At 42.0% G+C, this 25,373-nt stretch overlaps 1 protein-coding gene across 3 annotated transcripts in view; it reads left to right on the forward strand.

Moving 5' to 3' along the window:
* The first annotated feature begins 329 nt into the window (after positions 1-329).
* Positions 330-25,373, forward strand: part of KITLG (KIT ligand) — a 105,834-nt gene continuing 80,790 nt past the window's right edge. Inside the window, exon 1 of one of the 3 annotated variants that reach the window (XM_070370947.1) lies at positions 330-601. In XM_070370947.1, coding sequence (XP_070227048.1) covers positions 587-601 — 15 coding nt within the window. In that variant the 5' untranslated portion in view covers positions 330-586. The remainder of the gene's footprint in view (positions 602-25,373) is intronic. The other 2 variants (XM_070370946.1, XM_070370945.1) reach the window with 2 other exon arrangements.

Here is a 25,373-nt window from a genome sequence, read left to right on the forward strand (position 1 = left end):
CCGCCTCTGCAGTAGAAAAGGAACTGCCAGCCCTCGCCCAAGCTCAAGGTTTCTCTTGAGTCCCCCGGCCGTGCCAGGCTAAGAGGCAGATCAGAGACTCTCCGCGCCCGGCGCGCAGCGCGAGTGGCGGCTGCAGCGTGTTCACCTTCGTCCTAGGCGCCCCCGCGCCCCAGTGGTCTCCCAGCCTTGCACGCACCAGCCCCCCAGCGCTGAAACGCGCTTCGCTTGATCTGTCCAACTTCTGGTGCTCCAGCCGCCCTCCAGGGTCTGCCCCCCTGCCCCCCTGCCCCCTGCCCCAGCTCAGGCTTGCTTCCCCGGGGCTCCGGAAGAGAAGGAGGCGTGTCCGGAGTAGGCGGGCAGGAGCCGTATAAAAGTGCTGGCGGCGCGCCGGCCCAGGCTTCGCTCACCGCCTCGCGCCGGGACAGGGATCGCCGCACCAAGCACTGGCAGTGGAGCGGGCGTTGCGCTCGGGCTCAATGCGTGGACTATCTGCAGCCGCTGCTCATGCAGTATGCTGGAGCTCCAGAACAGCTAAACGGAGTTGCCACACCGCTGCTTGGGCTGGATCACAGTGCTGCCTTTCCTTATGAAGAAGACACAAGTAAGTAGGGCGCGCCCGGGAGCTCGCCAGCTCTCCAAGAAAAACCGTGCCCGGAGGCCGGCGCGTCCCGGCCCCAGCTGCCCCGGCGTGCGGGGCTGTGCCTGCCGGGCGAGCCTGGAGGGGGTGGTGGAGGCGGGAGAGGCGCTCGAGCCCCAGCCGCCCGGCCCGGGTGAGCCTGGAGAGGAGTGGGAGGGATGAGAGGGAGCGGGTGTCAAGTTGGGAGCCGTAGCCCGTAAGTTGGGAGCTGTCAGTTGGGAGCCGCAATTCCTGTAAGACAGAAGGATCTGTTCTTTGGCCGGAGAGTTGAAGTTATTCCGGAAAGGCATGTCCTTGCACGGGAGACATTTTCCCGTGGATTTCGGGAAGATTACACAATAGTTACCCACGCGCCACGCTCGATCACTCGCGTACTCAGATTTTTGTGTGGCTCGGGTGTGGGTGTCGGGCTCGTGCGGACTCCGGTGCAGCCGCGGGAACCGAGCCAACCCCGAGGTCCTTACTCGCCGCGCTCAGCTGGGCGGAGAACCTGCCCCACCAGCCGGGGGAAACTTGGCTCCCGCGGCGTCTGCCAGGTTTGCGGCTCTAGGAGAGCTCTAGATAGGGTAATACCTCCACATTGTACCCACTTTCTTCCATTACAGAAGAGAAGAAGTTGTATAAGTGTGCGCGCGTGCGTGTTTTAATGGGCACCTCTGGTGGTAGTTATGGAGGTAATTCCCGGTGCTGCAAAATTTGCATTATGCACAAGAAGCACAGAGGGTAGAGCACCGTCTAGGGGTACAATTAGTTGTTGTTGTTTTTTTCCTTTCTTTCCTTGCAGCAGATATCTCAGGCTTGTCCTTGATAAAGGGCCGGCGCGGCACTCCCATCCACAGTTCTTTTCGCCAGGTCTCACCTCTTCTTACTTCTCCCCTTAGGAATTTTTCTATGTTATCTGCTGCGGGTTAGGTAAGGCTGCCCTCTCACCCCCCAGAGGTTCTGTCGGAGATTGCAATTCTTGACACGTGTCGAGGGGGTGGAAGTGGCGGGTGAAAAGATTGTATACGTCTTCAGTTTAGAATGTTGAAAATGCTTTATTTAATGACACACTCAGTGTCACAGTTTCAATAGACGTCTAGATCTGGGAAGGGTACCAACGCATTCAGAAGGGAGTAGAAAGACCCGAGCCCATTACATTGTGTGGAAAAGAGCAGGGGTTTGGGACTTGGCCTGGCAGAAAGGTTTGTGTAGTCTCTAGGGCAGCTGCCCAAGGCGGAGGACAGGAGCGCAGCGCAGGTTTCTTTCTTGCAAGCAGGTTAGTTTATAGGCAGAGCACCTGGGATCACCGCAGCGGGCTGTTGAAATGCAAATGTGGAAGACTGGCAACAGAAGTTTTAAAGTAATTACTTGACTTATACATGCTTTCTGCTGTGTGAAATTAATAAGCATGGGCGGGGAACCAATTCTTTGTTACAGTAGCATCTGCTCATATGAATGGCAGTAGTGAGATCTGGGTGGAGAACCCCGCTACCTTCCAGTTCAGGAAAAGAGCCTAAACCTTCCTATTTAAACAAGATCTCTGGAGACAGATCAGGTTAATGACCAACAATCCAAAGGTGGGTGGTGGGGGGTGGTATGGGACGGTACTATCAAGTCAACTTAGACTCGGTAGGATTGATGATCCTTGCACCCTTGCTTGCTTTGCAAAACAAACGGTGAGCTCTGTAATCTCCTTTCTCACTTTGATTACATGGCTGTGTAAATCGGATTACATGGAATAATTCCATTGAAAACTAGAAAGAGGTCGAACTAGCCTGAAACTCCTTGGTGATAGTGAATCAGTACTGCTGACCAGGGACGTTGGAGACAGGGGAGTATTTTAGAAATGTGACCTGCTCAGGCTGAGTAAAAGTGCAAGCCCTTTGGGGGAACTTGCTGATGCTGAAGGGCTGGAGGCAAAGGAGGGCAGTGCCCTTGGTGAATGAAGGCATTCATTGCCTGGGATCTAATGACCTTCAAGGTTTCCTTTAAGGATACTTCTAGCAATTCCACATTCTTGCACTGAAGAAGGAGACCCTGGAAATAACATGAAATCAATGAAGTAATCAGTGGAAATGGGGGAGGGTGTGTAGGTCCTCATTCATATTTTTAGATTTTCTAATCCAAAAGTTACAAAGAAATTTCCTAGTGCAACTCTGTACGGAGGGAAAATAGCATAAGGTAATCTGACATTAAGAGATGAGATCAATTGTTCCAGTGAATCTAATGTTATACTCGAAAGGGTGGAATAGCTATTAATATTCAGTAGTTAAAATAGTCATTTATAAAGATGGAATCAATCCCGAGTTCTGTAATAAAGCAAACAGTTGTGTACCCTTCCATTACCCAAGATATAAAATGAGAAATTAATATACTTGAATTATGCAGCTCTCCAAGAATCACAGGGACACGAGGCATTCTAGCCTTATAGTCGAGCTAAATAAATGTGGAAATTCCACCAACAACCACTTGAGGTGTGAAAAAACGATTCTTTCATTTATTTAGCACATGCGATGGACCAGCAGATGGGCAATAATTACACGGCAGGAGTCGTGAGGAGCAATTTGAACGGTTAAGTTTTAATCACAAGTCTACAGAAATCAAAGTGTTTTGCATTTTTCAGATTTCTGAATGTATTTTATCCTTATTGTGTGGTTTTACGGTTTCTGAAGGGAACTGTGTCTCTGGCTTAGAACATCTATATTCACCATATAATAACAATCGGACATCTTAATTTGCAAGACCAATTAGGAAAGTGCTATCAGTTTAACAGGGCTGATGCCATGTTTATTGATGTTGTACTTACATTTTAGTTTTGAGATGGTTTGTGACAGTTTTCACAACTGCTGTCGGGTTTAGAAATATGAAGACAGGAAAATTCTGTCTGGCAAATGGTGTAGAGAAGACCACGTTAGGCACACATTAGTTCTCAGAAGAAGCAAATAGAATGATTATTAGCTTTTGTTTTTCCAAAGAAGATACTCTGCGCCCCCCCCACCCTTTTTTTTTTTTTTTTTGTCTGTGTGAAGTTTGTCATCTGGGTGATGATGCAAGTTTATAGAAAAATTTAACATTTATGAAAAGAGCATTTTTTAATCTTGTCCTTAGAAATCACTCCATTTGGAATGGGTGCTTTGAACAGTCCTAATTTATGTAGCTTTTAATTGATACGTTCTGCCAAAACTTTGAAACTCAAGTGCTAAATCGATTACGTTTAACATAAAACAAGGAAAATAACCATATGGAAATCTGAAGGCCTGAGCCAAACCAATTAAAATTGCCAAATTTTATTTATATCTAACTGCTGATTTGGAGATAGCAAATTGGTGAGTCACATTTATTCTATAATGATAGGTGATTGAAATCTTTCCATCACCATCAATAATGTTAAAAAGAATGAATTCTTCCCCAAGTAGCTAGTCTGAATATGGGAGGTTCTTGCATGGTCTGGCAAGCCCCACTCCATGTGCTCTTCCCCATCCATGTCCAGGGAGCACCTAAAAATAGTGAAGAGATCTTAAACGTTAGCTTTTCAAGACTGATTCTAATTCCTCTTTTACCACTGGTGAGAAAAATGACTTCAGGCACGTGGTTTAACGTCTTGGGATTTCCATTTTGTAATCTGTACAATGATTATCAAATAGTTATAAAGATTTGTAAGGATTAAATGAGATTTTATATATCCCAGCCCAGTGGCTTGCTGTGGTTACAGCTTAAATTTATTATCCCTAGAAGAAAGTTGCCTCCCGGCTCTCTTAAAAGCCAGGGATAAAACTAGCTTTTGCAGGTAAATGATGCTTAACCATCAAAGCATAGATACCAAATTTTGATAATCTGGATCTGTGGATTCAACTTTATAGGCTGATATGTGTTTGTACTCATCAAATCAAGAATGTGTGAAAAGAAGGGCTATCTCCATGGCATGGGAGATGCTAAATTCTTTAAAATTTTTTCTTTAGAAGTGAAAATGAGAGAGTGAAAATAGAAAAAGGAAATATCACTATCTCTGATTCACTTTCATATTTCCGCACTCTCGCTTTCTGAGCCCCCCTAATCTGAAATCTGAGGATTTATGTTATTTTGTTTTAGAAGGGACTGAGTCAGCTTCTTGTCCTTGATGTTCTTTGAACTTGCTGTTCTGAGTGAGGACAAGGATTCATGTCTGCAGCGTTCTTTATTGTCTTTACCAGGCAACAGGCAACATGCGGTGACATTTTTTTTTTTTTTTCCCATTATGCAATTTTGGGAGATTTTTTTCTTTTTCCTTGATTACCTTAACTTTCCCTTTTGTAAATTAGGGTAAGGCATTTGGATATAAATCTGTCAGGAATGATCTTTTATCTTTGTTTTCTAGTACATGAATCATGAGCAGCTGCAGGAGACTGTCTTTTTGGTGTTAGTCACCTGTGTAGTTGGAACAATTTAGAAAACAAATTGAAGAAACACCAGGATGCTTTTCTAATATATGCTGCTTTCAGGGTTATTTTGTTTGGACTTTGTCTCATAGAAACCATTGACTGTAGCCTTACTGATTTATAGATGCATGAGATGCTTTTGCCTTTTCACTTAGTTGTGGGCATGCTAAAACTGTTTACTGGGGGTGGGAGAGGATTGTCATTATCTATTTCTGTCTATTTCCTTCTGTCCAGAAAAATGGAGGTGATGGGGGGAATGTGACTTTCTTATAATTAGGCCTCAGGGACCTTTTTCTAAAATCACAATGTGTGTCAGGAAGGACAGGAAGACTGTCCTTTATATAACTCTCTTTGTCTTTTGACTACATTTTCCTATTTTTCTAGGTTGCTGCATTGACTTGGTTATTAGGGGATGGAGTTCTTTTTTAGCACAGATACTATGTTATCTGACTTTGGGAAGGTATTTGAATCTCTCTGGACCTCAGTTTCCTCCACTGTAAAATGAAAAAGTAGGACTAGGTGATTTCTCAGTGTCTTATACTTTTAAAATTCTCTAAGGTTCTAGTCAAATAGATACTTGAACCAGTTGGCGTTTAAGCTTCCATTGGTCCTGAGGTTCATGTAGTCATTGCTTTGGTGTGAATAGAAATCATAACGATTGTCTTATATATGGTTATGGAGTATAACCATATAACATATTTTATATATATATATATATGGAAAATAAATGCAGCGGGGCAAAATGAAGGAGATTTCACTTTAAACTGTTCTACTTTTAGCCTTTTCACCTACTACTTGATATTTTTTCTATAAAGAATGGTGTTTACACTTCCTATTTTAGCAGTGTCCCTCACTAATGGGGATCTTTCCTTTCTCTCTTCCAATCTTTAAATTCTCTTATGTGAAGAAGAATCTTAAGAAAAAGTCAGGCAGCCAGAGAGGTCCTCTTACATAACTAATGTATGCCTGCCTCCCCATATTAGCTTGTCATTTCTGCCCCTGCGGTCTCTAATATCTGTGTGCCTGGAGTAGAAATGTATAGAGAGAGCTTTCTTGGAGGGTATCAGAGGTATGGGTCCTGCACTTGGCTCAGGATCCAGGGCCAGTCACTGAGTCTCTGTAGTCTTGGGCGAGTCTCAGACAAGTCTTGGGCAAGTCACTGAGTCTTAGTCATATCGTGCCCTAGAGTTAATCCTGAGAAGAGAGTGAAGAGGAGGGGTCTGCAGCTGGAGACGCAGAGGCTGAGAAAGGAGGGAGCAGCTCTTCTGCCTCCGGGAGAGACTGTTCCTGAGGATGGCTCGTTGCCATCTGAGTCTCTCCGTGTCCTGGGTTTTTGCAGGTCTAGGACCACTCTGGAACACCTCTTACTCGCGACTTTTCCTTAGCTTCTCTTGCCAACTGACGGAACTGGAACCTGGGACTAGCCTGGTAGCCAGCAGCTGGATTTCCTTGGCAGCCAGAGCCACTTTGCTCATGATTGACATGAGAATATTCAAAGATCAACTGGACCCCCCTCTTCCAGGCAAAAGACCACAAATTCTGCAGAAAATAGAGCTGTGACAGTGACAACAATGTACCATTTGCTCTCATCATCAGCAAAATCTAGCGAGCTTCCTACTAAAACCATGTTCAGAATTGAGGCAGTGATCCAGATACTTGACACAGCAGCAGTGGCTATCTTTCGGTTATCTGGATGCAAGAATTCAGTGCTTGACTTTGCAGGTGTAAGCTGTTGCCTTGGGGCTTGCGGTGCAGCTGATTAGAATGTAGTCTCTAAGGGGGGCAGTTAGGGTGCCTTTTCTGTGTTCCTGGCACACAGACGGCAGCTCAGAAATCTGACAGTTGCCTTGCAAATAATGCCTTTGCTCTCCAGGGTGACCATGCAAAAGGGCGTACAAGACGAGAGCAAGAGCAAAGCTCTGTCACTGCTCATTTGCAAAAGCAAGCCCCAGCCTCCTTCACCTTTGCAGAAAGGGTGGCCCTGCTGTCTAATGTACCCTGTCTGTACACTGTGCCACCACTGGAGACCGGGAAAGAAAGAGCATAACCTGGAGGGAGCCGTTGTTTGTCTTACATACACATACTCTGTTGCCCTTTCAGGAGCAGAAGTTCACCTTTTGTGTAAAAGCCCTGTGGGTGCTTAGCACTTTTGCCTCTTTGTCACCTTGACATGAAATCTCTGAAGCCAAGGACCTTTCCTTTTATGTGTCTTTACCAAAAGTCCAGGACTGAATCACATCTGGTAATTGGCCTGTTTCTTCTAAATGCCAGTGTTTGAGTGGTAGTAAACCGAGTTGCCTCTAAAAATTACAGCGTAATAATGGTAATCTATTGTCACAGACTGTTTTACTGAGTTTTCGACTGTTTACTTGGGGTCCCTTTCTGAAGCCTTCCTAGATGCCTTATGAAGACACGAATCTCTCGATTTCCAAGAAGAGTGCTGCAGAGAAAGCAGGTTGTGTTATAAAGGCTTTGCCCCTCTCCTGGAATGTGTTGTCCTTATAAGAAAGAAAAGAAAGATAGCGCTAACTCGTGTCCAACTCTTGCGATCCCATGAACTGTAGCTTGCCATGCTCCTCTGTCTATGGCATCCTCTAGGCAAGAATATTGGAGTGGGGGGACTTATAGATGGTTATTAAAATTGACATTCACTGCAGAACTTTAGATGGGAGGAAGGAGGAAGGGTAGAGATGTTTCATATAAGATGGTTTCTAATGTGATCTAGAAAAGCCAAGGATTGCAAAACAAACCCTAGCAGTTGCACATCATTATTTATGGCTCTGTGTAAACCTACAGTTTAACACTTCTGAAATAGTCACTGCATTAGGGATTTCCATTTCTGATGATCGACTAAAACCTCTGTGATTGGATCTCTGGCAATTTTAGAAAGCTGCTACCTTCAGCCAGCCCTACCCAGAGATCTCTGATGTGTTCTGTTAGGCAGAGAATGAACGCAGGTCATTCTACTGCTTATTAGATTTATTATCACACTACAGGAACTGGCTCTGTGCTTTATGCCTCCAGATGGTCCCAAGTGGGTGCTAAAATGCTGGAATAGTAAAGAAGTCAGAAAACATTCATGAAAAATCCAAAAGAAGTTATTAGCAAAATGTTTTTAATACTGGATGAAATTAATTCTATGTAGAAAAACATAGACGGAGAAGGCAATGGCACCCCACTCCAGTACTCCTGCCTGGAAAATCCCATGGACGGAGGAGCCTCGTAGGCTGCAGTCCATGGGGTCGCTAAGAGTCGGACACGACTGAGCGACTTCACTTTCACTTTTCACTTTCATGCACTGGAGAAGGAAATGGCAACCCACTCCAGTGTTCTTGCCTGGAGAATCCCAGGGACAGGGGAGCCTGATGGGCTGCCATCTATGGGGTCGCACAGAGTCGGACACAACTGAAGCGACTCAGCAGGAGCAGCAGCAGCAGCAGAAAAACATAGAACTACAAAGTAGGGTTTATATAATCTTTCCATTGTTATGCAACAAATTGTAACAATATTGTTTTTGTTTTTTCTAATTCTTAACCCCTGCCCAGGAAAGTATTTTAAAACTTTAGGACACATTTGTTTATAACATACTGTAGCCATAATGGTACTCTATGTCTGAACAGTACTAGGAAATAGTGAACTATAAAAAATAGTCCCCCATTTGAAACTCGGATCTTTTATATTCTTAATTCCATAGACTTCTAACCCCCAAGTTGATTTGACCATTTATTGTTTGCATTTATTTATAAATGTCACACATAAATGATTTGGCTTGAAGGAATGATATTTAGTACAGTTTGTGTCAAGCATTTGACATTTAAATGTGTAGCCATTTTAAATAGCTTTCATGATTATTTTGTAAAATCAGACCACCCTGATAATAAGATTATGCCAAAATAGCACTTAGTAGAAAACAGTTCCAAGATGAGTGAATTCAGACCTTTTCTTCTTAAGTCCCATTTCACAGATGAGGAAACCAAGATAAAGTCTTTTCCTTGTTAACTCAAAGGGTTTTCTGGTCATGATCAACACCCAGAGATTCAGTTGGCACGACTGCAGTCCATTAGTGGGGCTTATTCAGAACCTCAAAGATACACATTCTGCTCAGAAGAACATTGAGTCAAAAACAAATGCAGTCAGATATTAAAAACAGCTGCCTGTAATAGAATTTGGTAGCAAAAATTGTGTGGAGTGGTTCATACTAGAGGCTCAATGAAAATAAATGGAAAATTGTGGAATGAATAAATGCCTGATATCCGGTTGTTAAGTGTCAATAACCTGTTTAAGAAGCCTTTTTCTTTCCTTCTTTCTTTTTTTTAACAGTAGGCAAATTTTAACTACTGTCCTGGCTGTGTCATACACATAAATGTCTGGTTAATGATTGGAAAGGCTACTTTGGTCCCCATTTACAGCATTAATTTTCAGTGAATATGCGCTATTTACTAATCAAAACTGGTGGGCATGTGAGAATACAAAAAACACTGGACTGAAGCAAACACAGCAGTGGTTCTGCCACTTACTAGCAGTGTGCTCTTCAGTAAGTATTTCTCTCTGAGCTTTACTTTCCCAGTCTCTAAAATGGGTGCAGAAATAACTACCTGTGGCTAGTATTGATGTCGTGATTAAGTGAGATAGGCTGTGTAAGGGCACAGGGACTTGCTCCTAGTAAATAACCAGTTTCTTCTCAGCAAGAAGAGCAAATCACAGAACCTTTCCGCAAATCCACATACTGAAAGACATAAATGCGTTATTCGCATTTCCTCACTTTGGGTATAGGGCTTGCATGAATAAGTGCATTAAGATAATAGAGCTTGGGATAGTTGGGGAATTTGGGATTGATAGGTACACACTGCTATTTTTAAAATGGATAACCAACAAGGACCTCTTGTATAGCACAGGGAACTCTACTTAATATTATGTAACAACCTAAATGGGAAAAGAACTGAAAAAAGAATAGATACACGTGTTTGTATAACTGAATCACTTTGTACACCTGAAATGAATACAACATTGTTAATCAACTATTACTCCAGCAGAAAAGTTAAAAAAAAAAAAGAGCTTTATACCTTAACTGCCTTCTTTATACACAATCTACCTTCTTCAGCACTCCTAGCAGACTAAACAGAATTTTCCTCCAGTTTTACATCCTCTACCTCATTTTTCCCCTTGCTACGATGGTAACAGGCATACAAAATGGGCCAAAAAACAAGCTGCTTAACAAAATGAAGAATAAGGAAATAAAAAAGACTAACTAATACGTTAATACCCATTGATTACTCACCATACCTGAGGCACTAGGTCACAGACTGCACAGGAATTTCTCATTTGATTCTAGCCAAAAAAAAAAAAAAAAAAAAATCTTATGAAGCAGATATCCTTATTGACATCATTTTTTCAACAAATAAGGAAACTGAAGTTCAAAGAGATTAAGAACACTTGCCCAAGATTACAAGTGGGGCAAAATGCACGTAAGTGGAAGAGTTTGGATTTGAAGCCAAGCCTGTTTAATTCTACAAACTAGATTCCACTGAACCACGTCAATGGAATGCACCTATGTTTAATATACATATAATCTGTAAGCCTTGAGACTTAAAAAGAAAAGTGTGTGTGAAGATGATGGTTTTTTAATCTTATAAGGGGAAGGCTGAGCAGGCAAAGCAGAGCTCCTGGGGTGAGTGAAGGGTTGCTTCTGACTCAGCTCCCAGGACCACCCAGGAGTGTAAATGGCGGTGAAGAGCAGTAACACTCCCACAGTCTGGGAGCCCAGCTTGGTCCTCAGTCTCCCTAGCCATCAGATGCTTGCCTCTGCTGACCCATTGTGAGGGAGGCCCCTTGTTAACTGGAAAAATGCCATTTTATTTTATGGAATTAAGAATCACTGCCAAGTTCTTGGTGTCTGTCAAATAAAATGGTACTTTTGTTGGCAGAGGGGAAGGTTGTTAAATATTTGAAAATTGTTGCAAAATAACTTCGTGGGAGAAGAAAGCTGTTTCAAGGATTACCTTAATCAATTAGCTCTGACTCTTTTCATGCTGTTTCTGAAGACAATTGTCAGTGACTGTGATCATTTTTGGAAAACTACTGAATAATGTCTTTTTGCTAAAGCTACCAGCTGTTAAAGTTGTGACCTTTGCTTTGTAATTCCCTATCAGTCCAACTGCATGAATAGTAAAAATTCATTTTCTGCATTGATATTATGATTTTTTGCAACAAATGACTGTTGGAGCATCCTTGGTGGCAGCATCACTTTGTAACTTATCAGTTTAGTGGAAATGAAAGTGTTCTTTAAAAGATCCTGGAATCATTAGAACACAGGTGAAAGAAAACAGCAGAACAGAGGTGTGATAAGCTGAACAGAACTAAACAGACAGCAGTTGGATGGCCTGCTTTGGTTAGATGGCCTGCTGATCCTCTGAGCCTTGGTTTCCCTATCTGCCAAAAGGGAGAACAGTACATTTCTCAAAGGTGGTTGTGAAAATTATGTGAAATAATCCACAAAAAGTCCTTAGTCCAGTGTCAGGCACCTAGGGAATCCTAAGTAAATATTCACAGTAATCATTAGCATTAAACAAATGGTAAACTTACGTTTATATTGAACAGATGGCTTCCCTGGTGGCTCAGTGGTAAAGAATCTGCCTGCCAATGCAGGAGATGTTTGTTCAATCCCTGGGTCAGGAAGATCCCCTGGAGAAGGGAATGGCAACCCACTCCAGTATTCTTGCCTGAAGAATTCCATGGACAGAGGAGCCTGGCGGGCTACGGTCCATGGGGTCGCAAAGAATCGGACATGACTTAGTGACTAAACCACCACCACAGCCAAGCTTATCAATAGCAATGAAGCCTTGTGTTTTAAAGTGACTTTCACTGCAAAATCTCCATTGTCAGAATGAAACAGAAAATTGAAGCAATTTATCCAAATACCTAGAATTAACTTTAGTCCTAAATAATTGTTTTCATTCCCTACTCTAACAAAAAAAAAAAAAAAAAACAAACTGAAAAAGAGCTAAATGTGTATACTTATAATCACAAGATAGTTTACCTAGAGCAAAGTTAGTTCTTTCTATTGTGTGCCCAAGGTCACAGTGCTAACACGTGGCGGAGCTGGCCTAGGAACCAGGCGGTCTGGAACCAGAGCCTGCATTCCTCAGCCCTGTGCTCTACCTGGAATTGGGGGTACAGACCATGAGTCCTTCCCCTGAATTGGTGAGTGATCTCCTTTCCCTGTCTGGGATGAGCAGTCGTTTTCTGCATCAACAGAAATATAGCCACTTGTTGAAGGAGAAAGGAAAGAGCGTGGCTTTTGTGTCAAAAGCACCTAGGTTTTACCTCTAGCTCTTGATTCTAGCTTTCAAAGGGATCTTAGGCAAATTAGCTAATTTGGCTTGCTGCTGCTGCTGCTGCTAAGTCGCTTCAGTCGTGTCCCACTCTGCGCGACCCCATAGACGGCAGCCTACCAGGCTCCCCCATCCCTGGGATTCTCCAGGCAAGAACACTGGAGTGGGTTGCCATTTCCTTCTCCAATGCATGAAAGTGAAAAAATAAAATGAAGTCGCTCAGTCGTGTCAGACTCCTAGCGACCCCATGGACTACAGCCCACTAGGCCCTTCCGTCCATGGGATTTTCCAGGCAAGAGTACTGGAGTGGGGTGCCATTGCCTTCTCCGTAATTTGGCTTAGCCTTCTCTAAACTGAATTTCCTCTCTTGTAAAGTGGAATAATACTTTGCAGCTTTTTAACCTAAAAATAGTGTCGTATTATCTACTTTCGGAGAAGGCGATGGCACCCCACTCCAGTACTCTTGCCTGGAAAATCCCATGGATGGAGGAGCCTGGTAGGCTGCAGTCCTTGGGGTCGCTAAGAGTTGGACACGACTGAGCGACTTCACTTTCTCTTTTCACTTTCATGCATTGGAGAAGGAAATGGCAACCCACTCCAGTGTTCTTGCCTGGAGAATCCCAGGGACGGGGGAGCCTGGTGGGCTGCCGTCTATGGGGTCACACAGCGTCGGACACAACTGAAGTGACTTAGCATAGCATAGCATCTCTACTTTGTGATTGTCACTCACAGAATTGTACTATTATAAAAAAGTGCTTTTCAGACTGAACACATGTTTTCCCGCTATACTATTAAGCACTAAATTGTGACTGTGTAAGTGTTTGATTCATTGGCCTCGTCAGACACTCAAAGGAGCATGGACTTTGGAGTTAGAATGAGGCTTAAGTCCTTAATCTTGTTACTCACCAAGACCCACTTTCTTTCTCTGGGCCTCAGTGTTCCTACCTGTATAATGGGGTAGTAAGGGTAATAAAATATAGTTGGAAGAATGCAAAGATCACATGAGATAATGTATAGAAATTGGCTGACCCAGAACTTATGTTCAATGAGTGGTATCTCTAATCTTTAGGGACTGGAAGACGCCAGCCAACAAATCCGTATGGATCAGTCTGCTCTGTCTCTTACCCCACTTGTGTAATAGATACAATTATTTAAACCTGTTGTCACTGAAAAGCTGAAAAGCAAAGAGGGATCATGGGAAATGGGCTTGTGTAGCCATGAACCGAGACTAGTAAGGGTCTGGATGTGGGTCAGCCTCCTGCTTTGAAACCAAGGATGCTGATGCTTGTCTTGACTGCATCACCAGTTGTTGTGTGAGACAGAGATACTTAATAGACCAGTGCTCCTCACGCTGTGTTGTTTCATTCAGAGGCCTACAGTCATGCTATTATTCTAAGCCCTGAGTAATGAATAAGTCCAACTTTCTAAATAATGAAAAATTTGAGTTTATCAATGTCTCCCAAAGTGAGCCTCACACTGCTTCATATAGTATGTATTAATAGTTTTGGAGACACATAGGTATGGAGTCACCTCTTCAAATTGGAGTGACTTTGAGTCACTTAATTCTTTTAACATTCTGACTTTTTCATTTGTAAGATGACATTTATAATAATGTTTAACTCATCAGGTGGTTTTGAGGATTAAAGGAGCCAATGCATGAGAAGGACTGTTCCATGCCAGATACCCAGGAAACCTAGGTAAATGTTAGTTGATTTCGAGCAAAATTCATTTTTGCATTCAGTTGGTTGCTTTTTTTTTTTTTGGTTTTGTCTGCATGCATTGAATTTGCATGGGTGTAGGATCAACAGTTTGGGGATGTTTGCATTATAAATTCAGGTTTTATTTTCTTGTGGGTGATGGTGTTTTAGAGTTTAAGGGCTTGATTGTTGAGGTTAATCTTCAAGTAAGTGTTGTATCAATCACGACCAGATGCAAATTACTTTTATCAGTCCATTATTTCAGGTAAACAAGCATTCCCTTCTTGGACAGAACATTAAACTGTTATGTTCCTTTTGATGGGGTGCTGACTTGCGGAAGACAGAAAACAGCTCCTGTTTCCTGACATTGCATAATCTGAAGACTGTTTCTAGAGGTTTCTTGATTGAATCTTTGACTCTCATGACTTCAACAATTAAGTTATCAATCCAGAGAAGCGTGAAATAACTTTGGGCTCAATTCACAGTAGGCTTTAGCATAACAACTTGAGTCAAGACTCAAGTGAAACTCAAAAGCAAAAAAGATCTCTTTTAAATGTTGAAAAAGGGGAAAAATAAAAAAAAAGGTATGTCCATTCTTTTAAGGCCCAAAGGAGAATGGGGTGAATCATTGATATGTGTGTTATAAGTTATTTAAGAGGAGAGTTAGGTTATAAAGGGGCTTTTTGCATCTTTCCTTGAAAATTGTGCCCTGGCACATGAGGGGCAATGCAGCAGAGTCAAAACAAGCACTTGACTGACTGCACAAGAATCCGCATCCTGAATTCAACTCTATGGTGTTGGTATAGAGTTCGTCTCTCTGACGGCATCGATTTCATAACTCAACAAAATGAAGAGTGAATTCTGTAATGTTAAAGATTCTCTGTAATGTACACAGTCCAGATTATTAAAGAAGTTTGATCATGTGGCTGCCCTGGTTAAAATCTTCCACTGACTTTATATTACCTGCAGGATAAAGTCCAAACCCTCAACACACTGTACAGGATTCTCTGCGATTTGGCTGTTGCTTATCTCCCCTGCTCCCTCAGTGGTAAATTTCATGCCAGTGTCACCTAACCAACGTGCAGTGAAACAGTGATATACTCCACGCTGCACTTGGTCTTGAAAGCCCCAATAGCCCCTCTTTATCCTCCAGTTGATCTACCTGAAATGGTTCCTCTTCTTAGAAGCCCTCCCTGAAGTCTGTTGCCCTTCTTCCCTGCCTCCACTCCCCCTGTATTTAGTGATCTTACCCCATGCTTCTATAGCGTTATATATATTTTATATATATATATATAAAACAATATAACAAAATTTTCTTATTTGCCTATGTGGCTAAATTGGTTCATGTTGATATCCTCAGCTAGTGGTACAATACCAAAATCTTATTAAGGTTTTTGGAACCAAACTATGAGTGCATGAATCACATCAGCTGCTCTACTGAATCTTTGACTATAGCATTCTAAGCATGGGTCAGACTGCTTATCAGTTTAATGCCTGCTGACCTTGGTTGACGCATGGGGTGCTACCACGGAGGGCAATTTGGAAGGTAGGAGGAACATCAATCACGCACTGATGTCATACCTAGGAAATGCATATAACCGTGCATGCAGTACCACTTGGCACAAACATACGTTGTTCAAACATACTTCTGTTTGGAGAGAGAAGTTGGCCACTTGGGGTTGTAGAAGAAGGTAGACTATGGATTAAAAAAAGAGTTGGGTGGGTCAAGTTGCTGGCCATCTTTAAGGAAATAACACACTAGGTTGAATAGCAGGTTGAGATGGTGCTGGCTAATTCAAGATTATATAGGGTCTAAGAGCCAGAAAGGATTTTAGGAGATGATACTGCCACTGATAATGGTAAAGAAAATGCTGATTCTGATTCTCATTTGGTGTGCCAGGTCCTGACCTAAGTGTGTCACATACTTGTATCTGCACTGGTTTCTCCACTTACGAGTCTGGTCATGTGATCCCTTCCATTTACAGAACATGAATAGGTAGGTTGTGTAAGTTGCTCAGCATCTTTCAACTAGTTAGTCTTAAACCCAGTTTGTTTGCTTGGTATTAGTATTGCTGACATTTTCTCTTTTTGCTTAGGTAAGATGTTTTTCTTGATACATAATAATGAATAAGACTGTCATAAATAGAATAAATGAAATTCTTTCCAGCTTACCCACATTCAAGAAGCTTCCTTTCATATTTTCTTTTCACAGTTTGGGTTGGTTAATGGTTAGCCAGTGCAACAGACAAGGGAAGGATGTTGTGAAGGATTATACACTGATGTGTATAATCTCTATCAAGAAAGTGATGAAAGAAATATGAGACGATAGACAATATGAGAACTTTAGATGGTTCAGCCTAGTGATATTTACGGATTTAAGATTGATGTGATTAAGGAATTTAGCAAAAATGATGTTTCAGTACTCAGGATCAAAGATGTATTTAAGTGTGCAGGAAGAAAGTTGGAGAAGGATTTAACATGAAGTGATGTTTTCAAATTTTATCTGTGATTAGAAGCTACCATCTTAGTGACCCAAGGCAATGATACCACTTATAACACAGTGTTCTTAAACACAGAACTATTTTGATGCCAAGTTTTCAAAAGTTCTGAAGTTGTTAAAGTTATGCAACCTTAGAGCATGCCCTAGTTTTACTTTTTTTTTTCTAATCAGGTAAGCTGCTTGGTTTGGGGTGTAGAACTGAAAGGTTAGCATTTCTGAAATCTGTAAAAACTTTTTAAGTTTTGGATAATACTACATTATAAGGAGCAAAATCTACCTCCTGTCTCCATTTACAAACAAAAGCTCCAAAAAGTACCATACATGAGAAGGGGAGATGACACACAAAAATTAAACAATAAATTTGACATGCAGATTTGGCACTCGAATCATATGGCAGCTGAAACATATCTTTGCAATTTCATTTAGTTGGATACACGGCCCTGTCTTCATTTCCTGAGGAACTGGATTCCCATTCTTTCCTGTATAGTGAGAGAATCTCTTTGCTCTCCAAGCACTCTCCATGTTTGTATGTATCCCTCTATCCACTTTTGATTCCTCAGCAAAACAGCTGCTTTGAAAAAAGCCCAAAGAACAGTTTTGCAATGGATACTCACTCATCTTCTTTCTTGACCCAAGGAAAAATTCCTTCCTTTCTTTTTTTTTCCTCTAGGATTTTTTTAGAGTTAAGGCTTGCGGGTTTAAAGTACAGTTTCCATATTCTTCTTTTGTCTTATTATACAAGGAAACTTAATTGATCATCTTTCAGGTCATCTCTGAGAAAGAATTTCAGAACACAAAATAGTTGACATTTCCTTTGAAGATTGTTAACTGAGAACCTTTTAAAAGCTAGTAATTATAAAAAGTGTGTGATGCCACTCCTTACATCCTGGTACATTGTTAAAAAGTCTTCCTTTTTTATTTCTGTCTTACATCTTCCTTTCTCTAGTGATTTTGGAGTCTCTTCCTACGTAGTCATATTATGGAGAATGCTAAGCACAACTCTATGGCTATCTTGGTGAAAAATCGCAATAAAAGAGCTTGCAGAGTAGTCATGCTCATTAGCATGAAAATGTCTATTTTGGAGGGGGTGGTGGTGAGGGCAGTGCCATCTGAGTCCACTCCTGTGTAGTCTGGCATGCAGCTTTCTGTTTCTTGCAAACAAGTCTTGCGAGAAGGGAATGGTGATATTATGCCTGTGTTGCTCTGAAGAAAAGGTAGTTGTTTTTATTCTTTAGTCAAACTAGGAATGGGTCTGATGACATAAAAAAAGTCATTTAGTTCTGTGAGTTTTTTTTTTTTTTTTGCCTGCTTCAGTAGGGATGACAGATAGAGTCAACCAGTGCTTTGGGAAAAGATAAGATTAGCATTTAAAAACTTAACCTATGTCATCACTTCTGAATGTGCCTGCTCCCTAGTGAAATCATATTCCCTGCATGTGTTTCCCAGTGCAGAGCCACCATGAATAATTTTTTATGAATGACTGCTTTAGAAATTTTGATGGATTGCAGTTCGCTGGGGAAACAGGGAGAAATTTATAGATGCATCTTATCCTGAATTCTAAATAAGAGTGTAGAATTGTACTTACTTCCACTGAACTTACTATAGGAAAGTGTCTGTATTCCAGGTTTTTTTTTTTTTAATGCCTTTGTTGAGTCAATAAAAGAAAGTAACTGCATGTGATACTCATCTAGTTCCTTTAGAAAGGGAATTGGGATTTTATAGGCGGGTCAGTACTTTGGGTTATTACCACATTTTGGCCAAATATGCCAGTAAAAACATTTAGTTTATTTAGCATTTAGCAGAGCACTGTGCTAGAGGCTAGAGCTACAGTAGTGAAGAAAGCACATCATTCCTGCTTTTCATGGGGCTTATAGGGTAGCCTTGGTTTTATATCCTTATTTTCCATTTTCATGGGGCTAGAAAAATAAAGGTACAAAGAAAATGGTTTAAAATTCAAACTGAAAGGCATTTAGCTGATGTTGCATTTTGGATAATTAAAATGTCGCAACCTTCATATGTGTCATCATTAGGCTTTGGCAGTTAGTGGATTCGGAAGGAAGACAGTGGTTTATGCCCAATGGACGAGCAAAACTGTTTCATTTATCCTTCATTCATTGATTCATCTTATCCTTCATTCATTATGGATTTATTTTATACATGTTAATGAGAAGCTCCTCTGTATTTAGCCCTGCTCTACTCACCCTGGACAAAACAGTGAGAGACAGAAAGTACCTGCCTTATGGGGCTCAAACTCAAGAGCAGGAGACAGGTAACAAGCATGCTAACTCGCTTCAGCCATGTCCAACTTTGTGTGACCCCATGAACTGTAGCCTACCAGGCTCCTCTGTCCATGGGGATTCTCCAGGCAAGAGTCCTGGGGTGGGTTGCCATTTCCTTCTCCAGGGGGTAACAAGCCTGCCTGGTGGGTAATGCCAGTTTCATGTGAATAAGGATACCATCTGCTAAGGATTGAATCACACAGTATCCTGGCTTCACCTGTGCCTCCTTCCACATACCTGAGTTTATTCTGTATGCAAACACTTTTACGCATGCTCCCACCAGGTCTGTACTATATAAAAGAGAATTAGATGGTAGGAGTGCTTAAGTAGTTCAAGGAGCTAGAGATAAGAATGATGAACAACGATAGCAGTATCCTCCTCCTCACCCCATTTTCCCACTTGTCAGAAGGAACAGGGATAAGAATAAATGAATTGAGCCATCAAGACAGTTTTCTCATAATTTCTGATGAAAAGTGCTTCAGTGGAAATAAAACTGTGATCTGAGAGTGCTCAACCTGCTTAAGGCAGGTCACCTGGGAAGGTTTTTCCCAGAAGGTGATATCTGAACTGAGTCCTGAATGATCAGAAAGATTTGCCTCATTCACAGCCCAAGAGGGAGAAAGCTTGTAAGGGTGGTACAACAGCTTAGGGCAGAAATATATCCCCGGTGTTTAAGGACCAGAAAGGAGGCCAGTGGAGCTGGAGTATGGTGAGGGGAGAGGCATGGTGAGACTGAGCATGGAGCAGGACAAGTCTGTGTTAAATAGGGCCTTGGAGACCTTGATAGGGATGTGCATTTTATCATAAATGTAATGGAAAGGCATTCCGAGGTTGTAAGCAGGTGGTGGTGATTTGCAATGCCTGAAGACCACAGTCTTGTGAGTAGCAGGCATGGAAGCGAAGGAGGCTATTTAGAAGGTCCTTGGAGTCTTCCCGGCAAGACTGATGGAGCTGGGGACAAGTGGTACTGCTCCGAGATGAGACGGAGGGAAGTGAGTGTTTCAAGACTTTATTTTGCTGGTAGAACCAACAGGACTCGACAGAGTCAGTGTGGAACTAGGGGAATGGGAAGGATCAAGGATGGTGCTCAGGGTTGGAGCTTGAGCCGCCAGGCTTCAGGTCTGGAAATGACATTACTGGGGATGCTTGTTCTAGGTGTGGTTGAAAAGACAGCATTGATATCCCCAGTAGTGGGCATCTAGGAGGGTGAGCTAGCTGTGAGAGACTCCATACCAAGTGCATGTGTAACTTAGTCCTCAAAAAGCTTGTGAAGTGAGTTCCATCATTAGGGCCATGTTACAGGTGAGGAAACTCAAGCAGAGAAAGATAACTTTCCAAAGGCCATGAGGCAAATCTGTGGCAGAGTAGAGATTAAATCTAGAGCAGCCTGGTTGTAGAATCACTGCCTCCCACTCCCGCACTCTATAACGGTTCTCTGTGCCTGAGTAAACACACTGTTTTCTAAAACCGTCTTGGATTATTACTAAAGCTGAAGTTGACTTTTGAAACTCTACTATTCGGGTTAACATTCACCCATTGCCCAAACAATTCCGTTTCACTTTTGCTCCAGGTGGAGATGAGCCTGTTGCTGCTGGGAGAGCTGATCCGAATCTAAGCTCAGGGGAGTAATGATAAAATAACTACAGGCATACCTTCTTTTATTATGCTTCACTTTATTGTGCTTCCTAGATATTGGGTTTTTTTTTAAACAGACTGAAGGCTTATGGCATCCCTGCCTGGGCCATGGCTTTCAGCATCACTTTTCCAATAGCACTTGCTCACTGTGTGTGTCTGTGTCACAGCTTTTTGCAATGTCTCAAACTTTGTCGTTATTATAATACGGTGATCTGTGATCAGTGATGTTTCCTGTGACTTCTGTGACTCACTGAAGGCTCAGATGATAGGCAGCATTCTTTAACAATAAAGTGTTTTCTAATTAAGTTCTATACATTGTTTTAGTTGTTAGGCTATTGCGCACTTGATAGGTGATGGCATAGTGTAAATACAACTTTTGTATGTGATGGGAAACCAACGTATTAGTGTGACTTGCTTGCTTTATTGCAGTGGTCTAGAACTGACCCTGCAATCCAAGATATGCCAGTATAGCTTTAATGGGATTCCCAGGTGGTGCAGTGGTAAAGAATTTGCCTACCAGTACAGGAGATACGGGTCCAATCCCTGGGTTGGGAAGATCCCCTGGAGAAGGAAATGGCAACCCACCCCAGTGTTCTTGCCTGGGTAATCCCACGACAGAGGAGCCTGGCAGGCTATAGTCTGTGGGGTAGCAAAGAGTTGGACGTGACTGAGCATGCACACATGAATAGCTTTAACAGTCATGTCTTGGTCTCCTGGGTGCCAGTCCCTTTGTATAACTGCTTTATATAACACAGTCTTCTTTACTAATCTTTTCAAATATCCAAAGGAATGTTATCACCATGAGAAATCCAAAAGGAACCTCAGAGTTTCCATAATTTGTTGGAGTTTGCAGCATGTGACAGAATCAGGATTTGAATTTACATCTTACTTTGCTGATTTTCTTCTTTTCTAAACATCATCTCATCTCTTTCATAAGCAGTGAACCTGCAGTTAAAATATACTGTTACCAGAGGGACATGTCCTGGGCATGTCAAAAATAGATGCTTTGCTGGGCTTCAGGTGGTAGAATTACCAGAGGAACGTGTTTTAGGCACGCCATAGATACATGATTGCTGGGCTTCAGGTGGTAGAATTACATTAACAGTCTCATGAATTGCCAACCAAAAACTGCCTTTAAAAGAAAAAAAAATTAAATGATTCTTATTTTACAATTTGAATTTTGAAATATTAATGGAAAATTCCTAAGGAGAGTTTAGACTGACCTTTGTGAGAAATAAATGCTCAGTAACTTAAATGTTTCTCTCCTAGCATTGCTTGGGGTTTAATTGCAGATAATACAATCTACTCTAGCTAGGTTAAACATTAAGGGATATATTGAAATATATTTGATGGCTTATGAAACCACTGGAAGGGCGAGAAGAACAGGTTGAGATTTCAGAACACTCCCACACCCAGAACACAGTTAAGTCCGAGGCAGCCTGTGAAGCAGCTACATATAGCCGGTGCTGTCCAGCCAGGACTGCTCCTGATGGCAGGCCCTCCCTGCCCCCCACCCCGCCAACCACCACTCAGCAAAATGCCTGCCCAGCATCCATCCAGCTTCTCTTCTCCTGGATTTTCTTTCCATATCAAATCTTACAGAGTTGTGCCTGACTGATAAAACCTAAGTCACATCTGCAACCATCGCTAACTGCAAAGGAATCCAAGACATGGAAATTTTAATTTTGAAGCCACTACAATACAGAAGAATATGGTCAGAGAGAATGGGAATGGGGATTAAGGGTCAATTGACAGTCTCCTCTACACTCACTATATTTAACTCTTCTTTTTTCAAGTTCCTCTAAATCAGGAGTATCTAACGTGTAATGCTTGAACCAAATGCAACCTCTCATACCTTTTCAGACATTTTCATTTTCTCTAATGATATAGCACCCATGAGCTAGTGCAGCCTAAAATAGTATGTCTCGGACTTCAGAGAGTACCTAAGAATCTTGTTTAAAGTACACATTTCTGAGATGGACCCTCGGAAATTTGGATTCCACATGATGCCCAGGAACCTGCATTCTAAATAAATACCCCCAGATGATTATACTTTGATCTAAACATAAGACAGCAGTTCCCCTTGTTTCAGTTGGGGCACCTTTCATGAAAGTGGGGGGAACATTTCAACAGTTTATTCAGTTCACCCAGAGGCATTTGGTATGTCTAGCACACACTGCATAATCAGGGAAGCTCGTGCAGTGACCTTTGCAAATCTGGCTTGTCATCTGATGTGATGGAGAAGATGATCAAGATTGTGAGCGTTCTTTGAGCTCATGCCTTTGACCTCCTGGTTTTGATGCTGTTTAGAACAGTCCCAGCAGAGTATAAAGATTTAGTTTATGTGTAGTCCAAAAACTCAGGTGGGGGAAAAAAGAAACTTCGTCTGAGATTTCCTGAGCTGCTTCCTCAGATTGAATCTTCTTAAAAATGAAAAGGGCCCGTGAGACCAAGCTTGTCACACTCCCAATAGCTGATAGGACAAGACATCTGAGCATATTTAATTACAGCCAGAGGGGGGGGTGAACACAAGAAGTTCTAAGAAGCTCAGGCATTCGGCCCAAATTCAGTGCATGAAATCAGAGAGCAACTGGAGCCCAAGCTTATTTTCCATCCCTGAATTGTTTGGAGTTCAAAAGATTGTACAGATTTTGCAGAACTTTTGATTTACAGGAGATCACAATTTCAGAAGTGAGTCACATAGATGGAGGAAGATAAATTATCGTTTAGGTTTTATAACTGTTTTTGGAAAGCTACAAACCCTCAGAATGTATGTCATGATGATTCAATTTTAAGAGCAATTAATTAACATAATAGTGAATACTGCCATCCCTAAAGAATCAGTGCTTGTAAAGTGCTGAATTTTTGAGTATGTGGATTTCAGAACTGTCACAATTTTTTTGCATTCCTATACTTTCCAATGTTGAGAGCCTGTTGCTCTTATTAAAAAACAAAGAACACTGATAGCAAAAAGAATTGGCAACAGATGTGTAAATCTAGGTTCAACATTGAGCTAGCACCCACTGGTTTTCTAGACCAGTTTGGTTTGTTACATGTCCTCTTCCTCTTAATATTGATTAGAATTAGGTCACCAGCTAGCATCTCTATAAAATACATCCTTTCTCTCGGCATTGATGTAACTTCTGAAGACCTATATTTATGAATAGCAATGATCTATTACCATTGTTTCTAATGAAATCTCCACTGCTGCACAAAGCTTATTCTATCACATGTGCTTCTATTAAAAGTAATAACAATAAAACTTGAACACCTAGCCCCTAGATTCTAGCCTGAGGTAGAAGTCCTTTGTAGATATTTTCATACAGGGGCAAAGTCTCTGAGCTAACTCGGTTCTCATTAACCACAGGGGAGTTCTCCATGCTCAGGCTATTTAAGGTGGAAGAAGGCTTAGTTACTCATTTTAGCCCTTTTTTTTTTTTTTTTTAATGCGGGCCATTTTAAAAACTTTTATTGAATTTGTTACAGTATTGCTTCTGTTTTATGATTTGGTTATTTGGCCTCGTGGTATGTGAGATCTTAGCTGCCTGACCAGGAATCAAACCTCCACTCCCTGCAGTGGAAGGTGAAGTCTTAACCACTGGGCCACTAGAGAAGTCCCACCCCATTCCTATAGAGGTGCCTTTCCTTATCTATCAAGACTAAAGTTAACTTTCTAGCCATTCCAGGCATTAGCCACTCTCTGTTGTGGTAGTTCAGTTCAGTTCAGTTCAGTCGCTCAGTCGTGTCCGACTCTTGAAGCCCTTGAAATTTCCTCACTCTCATTGACCCCTATGGTCCATCCTCCATGGTCTCACTCCATGGAAACAGCCCTCATGAAGGTCAGCTCCTCTAGGTCCTCTTCCAACAACCAACCGGTTGACATCTTTTAGTGCTTGTTTTATTGATTATACTCTCCCTTTTGTACTTTTTTCCTCTATTGGCCAGGGTACCCCCAAAGCAACGAATAGGCATCTCATTTCTGTTTGACTTCTCATTCTCTCATCTTCTATGTGGCTAATTCTTTCTTCTTATACGATGGTATTCTCCAGGGTTTTGGGTGATACCTTCCAGTCCCCAGCTGCCACTTCTGATGGGACTAGCACCACTTCTGCCTCAGTTACCCATGGAAGTCATGTGACTCCCTCCCTTACACCCCACACCTTCTTTCTGCCTACTTCCACATCCTCTTGAACTTGTCTGTTTCTCTATTCCCACTGCCATTTGTGAGAGTTAAGGACCTCCTCCTGTGGCCTCTGGATGACTCCATTGACCTTTTAACTGACCTCCTGCCCCAGGCTTATTGCTTGCCCCCCTCCACCCCATCTATCCTTTATTCCGATTACTGACAAAGTTTTCAAAAATAAATCAGATCTTGATACTCCTTGCTGAAAATCCAGCAGGAGATCCCCATTGCCTTTAAGATAAAATTCAAATCAATTAGTTTAGTGAAACTGGGAGGGCCTCCCTCGTCTATTGTGTATTCCTTGAGACTCATTTTTCATTCAGTCATAAACATGAAGATCTATGAAAATGCCTCTCTCGCTTCTGTAGGCACCTGCTACTTTAATGTCTCTGCCACTGGTCTTTGTCCCAGCTCCCTTTGACCTGGCTACCTTCCTCTCACCTTTGAAAAAGAGGTCTCCTCCCAGAAGCTATCACTGAGCCCCTCCTTTACTCTCCCAACTAAACCAAAGTCAAGTTTAGTTGTCTCTCTGGGCCCTTCCCCTCTTAGATGCTCTATCACTTAGTCATGTTTGACAAGAGTGTGAGCTCCTGGAGGCCATGACCATATATTCTGTATCACTACCTTCTGTACGTATCAGGTACTCTATATGGATCTGATGATGAATAAGTAGCTCTTCTTAGAAGTCTGAAAGCACTCAATTTTGTTTTTATC

Source organism: Bos mutus, chromosome 5, assembly GCF_027580195.1.
Source record: "Bos mutus isolate GX-2022 chromosome 5, NWIPB_WYAK_1.1, whole genome shotgun sequence".
NCBI classification, from domain to species: domain Eukaryota; kingdom Metazoa; phylum Chordata; class Mammalia; order Artiodactyla; family Bovidae; genus Bos; species Bos mutus.